Source organism: Galeopterus variegatus, unplaced genomic scaffold (assembly GCF_000696425.1).
Source record: "Galeopterus variegatus unplaced genomic scaffold, G_variegatus-3.0.2 Scaffold296, whole genome shotgun sequence".
Lineage (NCBI taxonomy): Eukaryota > Metazoa > Chordata > Mammalia > Dermoptera > Cynocephalidae > Galeopterus > Galeopterus variegatus.
The window spans coordinates 654,000-662,933 of NW_007726407.1; the positions used below are offsets into that span (position 1 = coordinate 654,000).

Here is an 8,934-nt window from a genome sequence, read left to right on the forward strand (position 1 = left end):
AGGTCCGGTCCGGTGCGGGTGCGACACTGAGGGTTGCGATCCGTTGCCGGACACGAAAAAAAAAGACAAAAAAAAGGAAAAAAAAAAAAAAAGAGTGTCTGGTTTCTGACTAAGAAGTGTTAGTTCTGAAATGGTTTTGTGCTTCAAATTACCTTCTCCACTGGTCTCTGGAATCAGGAGTAGGATGCCAATAAAAGGTAAATGTTATCTGATGGGGAAGGTGCATATTGCCATTATCACTAACTAGTAGTTTAGTTTGACTTAATCAGACCAGTCCTGGGAAAAACAGGCTGCTTCAGGTAGAGGCTGAGAGCTAGGGTCATCAGACTGCCTGACCAAGATGGTGACACAGTGAGGGATCTGAGTGCTGGGGACAGCAGAAGGGAAACACTGGCCCAGAGAAGGTGAGCAAGGGATGCTCAACGCCAACTCCCCCTGATTCACTCTGCAACGACCAACTCTAAATGTTAAGTCAGCTCTGACTTCCTCAGGCAATAAGCACACCAAACGTGTGATTCTTATTTCAGATTTCCACAGAGGACTCAAGATGTGCAAAACTATTTTCTCTCATAGTCACCCTGGGAAAGAAATCCTATAACTCATTTTACTAATGAGGAACCTGAAGCCAAGAAGGAAAGCAGGTGACCAACTCAAGGTATTTGCTGCAAGTCAACTGTAAGACAAAGATTTACATATAATGAATACTCACTGACTTGCTCTGTGAGATATACAAGAGTAGGATAAAGCATGGACGGTGCCTGCATTATACTGACAGTAAATTACAGAGGCAATAGGCTAACACACAGGAAAAAGTGGAAAATAAGATACTAAAGAATTAATTCTTAAATTATAGTCCACAGTTTAAGGTGGTGGTTAGCAATGCTGACTGTGCCTCAGAAATACCTATAACAAAACCCAACCTCCAGAGATTCTCATCAAGAAGTTTGTAATCCTAGAATCTACAGTTTAAAGAGTGAGGCCTTGTCTTTATTGAATAGGAATGTGATCTGGACAGAGATGAGAGCCAGTGTGGTAAGAAGTGTGCGATGGAGGCCAGTTGGAAAAGCAGAAGCAGATTTGGCATTTTTTGTTTTAAAAATGATGTTTATAGACAAATCGCATTTCATAACTCCCTAAGGCTACATGGGCTCCCGGATTTAACTGGGTTACACATGGAGTTCAGTTATGTACGACACACCTGTTCCTCTCCCTGCACCTTCCCTTCCTCCCTGACACTGCCCTCGTCCACTTATCAGAGAAAATACTGAGGCAGAGAACACAATTTTATAAAGACTTCTGGGCAGCTTCTAGAGCCCCCACTTAGTAAGTGAGCATGTCAGACGCCCAAACACACATGTGGCCCTGTGCGTTGAGCATGTCAGACACCCAACATGTGGCCCTCTGTGTTGCACAGGAGAAAAATGGAAAGTGGTAAAATTCTCTCCAGCTAGATTGTCCATTTCCTTCCCTGTTGCTTGTCCCAGCATTTCTTGACACAATTTCACATACATACTGTCTGGAGAATCCTTAAAAAAATTGAAAAAAATTCCTCTTGCGAGTGAGGTCAGGCAAAGAGCAAAAAATGGAGCCAGGGGGTTTTAAGAAAAAAAAATCAATCTTACCCATCATTTTCTTTTATTCCATGGAGCACAAAGTAATTGGAGAACTTGCCTTGTGGTGTGCAGATCACTAGACAAGTTTTGCTCGGGTGATTCCAACGTGGTCTGATGTCAGTGGGGAGACACCGGCCAGGCAACAGAACTGGCCTGGAGCTGAACTGACAGGTGAAACTTAAAGGTGAGTTAAAACAACTGGAGATAATACTTCAAGTTCAGGAGCAGAGAGCAAAAGCAAATGTTCTCCTATCTCCTTTTGTTTTTTCCACGATTGAAATGAATCATCTGCTCTTCAAAGGGGATTTCAAGGTCCAGTCTTTTCATTTTGAAGATGTAACAGTACGATCATTATATCTTTAAAAAACCTACCCCAGTCACATCAGGTCCTCACAGTTCACAGCAAAATGGCTCATTTTGTTGTTGTTGTTGTTGTTGTTGTTGTTACTGACAACTAAGTTCTGTCACTTAAGAGCGCTACTCCCCATTGGCAGGGATATGACACTTTACTGAGGGTCCTAAGTTGCAGAATGAGCTATTAAATGCACTCTGGTAAGAGAAGTCATCTCAAAAACATTTCATTTTTAAAGCAAAGACTATTAACCTACAGAAGTATATGAAACAGAGGAGAAATCAATGCATCTGCACTTGACCTCAGCAAGCACCATTCCCACTGCAGTTAGTATTCTTGCCACTATCTCACTATCCTTCCCACCCACAAGGGTTCTGCAGCTTCTAAACTCTAAACACACTATCAAGCCCACAGCTACCAAACGCTTCAGGTTTTTCATTGTCAAGGTGCAGATCCACTTACTAATTAGCGTTCTTCACCTTAAGTGGTACAGCCCCTGCCTTGACCTACTTTTACTTCTTTAGTCTTATTTGTGTAATGTAAGCCAAATGAAAGAGTGTGTGCTTAACACAAACACACATGAAATTAGGATGAAGAACTGAGTGCACTTCTCTTACCATATAACGTGGATAATAAAGCAGTCATTTCCTACAGATCATGCACATAATATACAAAAATGCTTGTCCTCTATTCTTCCAAGAAAACATTAACAACGAGATGATCCCTACCTACAGTGAGAGAAACCGAAGAATGATTCCAGCTCTTATATTTTCAACTTAGGGCAAAGAAATACATAAATAGGATTTTTAAAGCCAAACAATACTGTACAGCTTATGGCAAAAATCAAAGTCCTTTTCCCTACTCTTCTCTGCTCCACGGTTCCACTCCCAACTCTTCTAGCATTTTCTTCTGGTATTGACTTTCGTATTCATAAATAATGTGTTTACACTGCCTCCTTCGGTTTTTCCATTTTAGACATTATTTCTTGGCTTCTACTATAAACAATTAAGATTTATTTATTTTATACTTCATATTCCCTTATCAATACTACAGTTTTTGGTTAATCAACATTCAGGGCTTGCATTCTGAAGACTCCGCATGTGCTCTTTCCTGCTGAGCCACATGCATATTACTGTTATTGCATTTCTTGCCTAACAAGTGTTTTTAGTGAGGTAAATAACTGTTTTACCATTTTATTAGTTTTCTATGTACTGATCAATAATGTATGCCAAACTCTCCTAAAGCCATCTAAAACCCCTGGCAGTGCAAACATATCAGAAAATCTCAGTTCCACTCTTTCTAAAGACCTAACTGGAGCCCTCCAAGCTCCAGTCCACACTGGACTGACTGCTACATTGGTCTTCTACGTTGTTGTCATCCTGGCATCTCCTTTCCCGTCACCTGGAGATCCCCCCTGCTGCATTCCTGTGTTGGACTCTGTTTCCTGGATCTTGCATCTTTTTCTTGGTTGATTCTCCCATTTGGGGAGAGCAATCCTCTAGCAGCCTCCTGAGAAAGGATACATGGGAGGTAAATTTTCGGGGACCCTACCTGTCTGAAAACATCTTTATTTCACCCTTGCACTAAACCGGAAATCAGACCGGGTACAGGCCTCCCAGTTTCCAGTGTTGCTTATGAGAAGTCCAAAACCATTGTGATTCCTGATCATCTGTAACCTGTTTTTACCTCCCTGAAAGCCTGTAGGATCCTTCCTTCCCTACTTTCGTTCTGCAATTTCCATTTTTGTTTGATTGATTTCATTGTTCTAGATAGGTACCCAGTGGAATCTTTTAATCTGGAAACTGGCATGTCCTCTGGCTCCAAGAAATAGTTTTTCATAATTCCCCTGTCCATTTTGTATCTATTTTCCTAATTTCCATCTTTCTGCCATAACTGTTCTATTGCCTTGAAGATTTCCTCAACCTTGTCTTCTAACTTTTCTACTGAAGTTTATTCTCCTTTTCACTATAAATTTCTGATCATATTTTTTAGTTTGAATTCTTTTTCTTTTAAAGAATGCTTTTAAAAATAACATTCTATTCTAATTTAATGGCCCCCTTACCTTCTCCTACATTTCTGAAGATATTGATTATACGTGTCTTATAGTCTTCTCTTCCTCTGAGCACTGTCTATTTCTCCAAGTGCCTTTTTCCATTTGATTTTCTCATGTCTTTGTCTTTCATGTTGGAGATATTCTTTGAATGTCTGATGGTCCTTAGCTATTCATTCATATTTAACTGTGGGTCCCCAAAAAGCCTACTGGGAGATTCATAAGAGGCAGGAACCTTCTCTGTGGGGTGATCAGGTAAGGAAACAAGATGTGCTGGGAAACCCCCAAACATCAGTATATGCAGGTACTTTCTCTTGGGCTAGGGACTGGGGTCCAAGGGTGGGTGGGTTCTAAACCTGACAACCAAGAACTCTAAGGCATTCTCAGGGTCTTAGCAGGTCCTGTGTCTCCCCAAGGTGCCTGGTTCCCATTTTCAGCTATGGCTAGCACTCTCAGTCCCAGCCCCCTCTGGTTCACTCTTTCTTTATAGAGGACTCCTATCTTCTTCCCAGAGGCGGAGAAGGCATCCGGAAGCCTAATATCTCCTGGGACAGCCTTTCAAACCATCCTCTTATTCTTTTTCAGCCATCCCCCCATACTCCTGCCATCTGAGGTATCTGGGGTCTCAAATTCCTGAGCCTCTCTGGAGCAGTCTACAGCACAAATCCTCACAAACATTTGTTAAACAGAAACCTCATCAGTGTATTAGGCTCAAATAGGCTATTCTGTGATAACAAAGCACCCCCAAATCCCTGCGGCTTAAAATGACAAAGGTTGAGTCTTCTCTCACAGTACAGATCACCATGGTCACACGGGCCCTGCGGACACGAGCACGACCATCTTGTGACACCAGCATTTTACCTTGAGGCTCCAAGCCTTGTTGGGGCTGGGGAGGGAAGGAGAAATGGAAATATGTGGGAGTATTAACACCTCTACCACAGTCAGTCAATTCCCCACTTCCCCTCTACCATAGTCAGTCAATTTTGTTCTCATCTGCTCCTGTTTCCTCTCTCAGTTTTTGTGCTTTTTATTATCTTACTGCCATTTTAGTGTAGTTCTGGGTGGGAGGAGAAATAAACACCATTTCAAGTGGCACAACACACCCAAGTAGCCCAAACCCTCCAATTTACACTGGGTGCTTCCTAACATCAATCTTCCCAATTCTACTGTGCTTCTGTTCTCTACTCACAATGATTTTGTTGTCTAAAGAGAGATCAGTAGGCTGTGAAAACTTTTCAAAACTGGTCATTCATTATCAATATTTTTCAAGAAGGGGGTTGGAAAGTAGTTCTCAAACATATACCTGGAAAAGAGAAACTCCCCACTAGAAGCAAAGCACACGGAAGTGTTTTTTCAAATTTCAGAAAACAATGCTCTTCACTCAATGCTCTCACTCATGTCTAATATGTGTTCAATAAATTCTTGCGGATTAGCAATCCTATTTCCTCGTTCTGTACAACTCACCAGCGAACAAATATCAGTTTGCTCCAAGTGAAAAATGCTGAAGTTCTGAGAGAATAAAAAGCAAATGTAACTATCAGCAATTATCTCTGGCCAGTGGAAATACAGGTTTTTAAAATTTCCTTTTCTTTGCTTCCTGTACTTTCTGATCTTGCCATTTTAGGAATACCGTGCTTTTGTAATAGGAATTTCAGGGCCACTTACCCAGGTCTGCTGACCATAATTATAGTGGGACAACCCCTTTTGTTAAAACTGTATCTGTGCTAATAACAGATTTAGTTAAGTCTCAAATCCATTGCCCTTACATGGGGGAAATGCCCAGATAAAACAATTTTTCGTTTAAATCAGTGGTTCTCAACCTTTCACATGTTTAAGAATCTCAGGAATAATTTACAAGACACAGTAAGACAAAACAAGACAAAAAACAAAACAGATCACTGGACCCCATCTCAGGTACTCTGTTTTGGAAAGAAAGGGCAGTAACTTGCATTTTTAATAAGTGCCTCCCAGACAGACTTCAGACCACAGTGCTTTTTAACAGCACCTTTCCATTTTCTATAACAGCATCCACAGAATGACTGTTCAGTAAATACTTTTTGAAGCTGAGGTGAAAATCAACAGAAAAAAATATGTGTGTGTTACACATGCACACATATGAAGGTATGTGGAAAAAAGTTTGTGGAAAAATGGAATTAAAAGATAACAGGAATCTTTCCATGAACTTTTTGAAGTACCCTCGTATATAATTCCCCCTTCGCATAAAACCATCAAAAGAGTAGCAAATAAAGTCTTTCCTGTAAATACGGCATGACAGATGAAATACACCCCACAAATTCAAATAGCTTAAAAATGACTGGTGGAATATTTTAAGGCACAGGTTTTTGATTTTGCTTCATATTAACTATTGATAACGCAGTAAGCCCACAGGATCAAGGTGAATTTCTGACAATGTGGGGTTCCTAAGGCATCATTCAATATTCCATAATTAATTCTACCTTTTGGACAAAACGTCATACAAGAGGGTTAAGCTGTCCTCCTAGTTAAAGTGAATAAAAGCCAGTCCCTGGCCCTACCGTAGGCTGTGCTCAGGGCTCGTCATGAGGCTGCAGGGGCAACATGGCTAAGCAGGTCATTTCAAGGAGCTGGTGCACCAGAGGAAGCTGAAGGAAGAGGCCAGCATCTGCAGCTTTTTCTGATGGCTTTCCAAGTTTCTAAAGGATGTAGAACCTGGCCTCAAGCCAGCTCTCTACTTTTGAATACCTATTCAATTTCCACCTCATTTGCAAAACGCTTACTGCCGTCCTCCTAGCTGGGAGGAACCTGGAGACAGCTGGAGGTCAAGGAGAATTCTACATGTGAGCATACCTGTTTTAACTGAATCAGAATTCTAGAAAACAGAGAGATACAGTGCATGTCTGAACTACTGACCCAATGCTGCCCCCTTGCTGGGGAGAATGCACCTCCTGATGGTTTCCAACCTTTCCTTAAAGCTGCTAGCAATTTAATCAGCTAACAACAAATGTTGACTGTTACTAAAAGAGGAAGCGACTGACCTCTCTGACCTGCATAGCCCTTTAAGTATAAGTAAAATGAACAAACAGCTTACAATGATGGCTTCTCACGCCACAAGATATGTGCTGAGTGAGAAATAGCCTGGTGCAATCGTAAAACGCAGAATTAAATGAAACTGAATTTAACCTTTCGACCCTTCTCTTACTCCAAGATCCATTTTCAAATGAAATTGCTTAAAAATTATTCAAAAGAATGGAAAAGTGAATCAGAGCAGAAAAGAGAATCTTTACAGCAAGATAGGTTGGACAAAGGTTAGTCCTCTTGATTTATTTTGAATAGACTATGACACCTAATCTTGCCGTGTTATCAAATTTCGTAGGTATTTCAAAAATGGGAAAAAAAAATGTTGACGGGCAACAATAGCTTCGTGTACCTCTTCAAAATGAATCACAATTTGGTTTAAAACCAAAAGCAGGTCTTTTGTGAAGTGGGAAGGATGCCCTGCTACCACCAGAAGTAAAATTAAGCACTTATTGAAACCCACAATGAGTCACAGGGTGGGTGAAAAAAACTGCAGAAACTCCTGGCAAGAAAGGGCTCAGTAGGATTTCCTTGATTTCCTCCAAAGAGGCCACACCGCCTGTCCCAAATTTTTAAGGGATTGCTTTAAAGCAGTTCTCATACTGTGGTCCTGACAACCAGCCGTTATCACCTGGGAACTTTGTTAGCGACAACACTGAACTTTACCTGAGCCCTGCAATCCTGGAAAACAGGGAAGGTTAAGAAGCCCCCGCATCCTTTTGTGTTCTTGGAAGTGGCTTACTGCAAAGAGCCACCCTTCCCCTATGACTCAGAACATACTCACCGATGCCCTCTTGCTTACCAATGACAAGGACAGATACAGACCCTCCAAAATCCCACTTTTCGCTTCATAAATGATTAGCTTAACTGCTGATTGATCAGAACACAATGCTTGTTAACCAGACTGGTTAAGCATCTCTCCTTTCCCCAGGTGCCTGAACTTTGGCCAGCACACAACCCTTCATGAAAACAGGCTGGTCTCAGGTGACAACATTCTCTCATCTACAACGCGTTCAAGGCCCCTTTTGAACCCCTTTCTCCACACCCTGTTCTTTCCAGCCTTGGTTACTCCACCCTATAAAAGAAAACACCTTTGTGCTTAACTCTAGAGACGCCTGCAGATCTTACAGTCAGAGGTTCCCTACAACAGGCCCCCTCCACCTGATGGAATACTACCCTTCTGTCCTTTGTAATAATCGTTTTCAATAAACTCTCTCCATCAATCTGGACTTGTTCTTATTTTGACGTTAGAAATATAAATTATTAGGCCCCACCCCAGACCTTCTGAACCAGAAAACGGTGGCGGGGGGTGGGGAGAGGAGGACAGACAGTGAGCCCAGGAACCATTTCTCAGCCGTCCTCCAGGTACGGTCTGGGAACCAGCGATTCACAGGGTCCCACCAAGAGTCTAAGTGCATTCAACACTCAACTCTCTCCAGCTGCTGTTTCACTCAGTGGAAACTTAGGTGCAAGCTCTTTCCTGAAGCTTAGCGTGGAGAGGTTCTTCGCGCCCCCACAGACCATTTATCCCATAAAGTCATTTCCCCACGACACACAGGCCACAGAGAGCCCGTGTGCCCTCCCGGCCGCAAGTGGAGCTGAGCAAGCCCGAACCCGCACAGACTTACATCTCCGTCCACCGGCCTCTGGTCCTCACAGTCCCTGGTGGGGCTGATGTCCTGGCGCATGACCCAGATGGGCTCTTTGGGCTCGTCGGGAGTGTAAGGCGAACGAATGGTCCTGGTTTTCACTTCCTCGATGGCCTCCTTGATGTCCTTGATGGCCAGCGAGATGGCATCCCTCTTCTCCTTGCTGTACCGCTGCCCCGCCTCGCCGCCGCCCGCGGGGTCCGCCGCCCGCTGCTG

General features: G+C 42.6%; 1 protein-coding gene across 1 annotated transcript in view; it reads right to left on the minus strand.

Moving 5' to 3' along the window:
- Window positions 1–8,934, minus strand: part of LOC103586021 (amyloid beta A4 precursor protein-binding family A member 1-like) — a 49,600-nt gene that overhangs the window by 39,522 nt on the left and 1,144 nt on the right. The window contains exon 2 of the mRNA XM_008567141.1: window positions 8,698–8,931. Coding sequence (XP_008565363.1) covers window positions 8,698–8,931 — 234 coding nt within the window. The remainder of the gene's footprint in view (window positions 1–8,697; window positions 8,932–8,934) is intronic.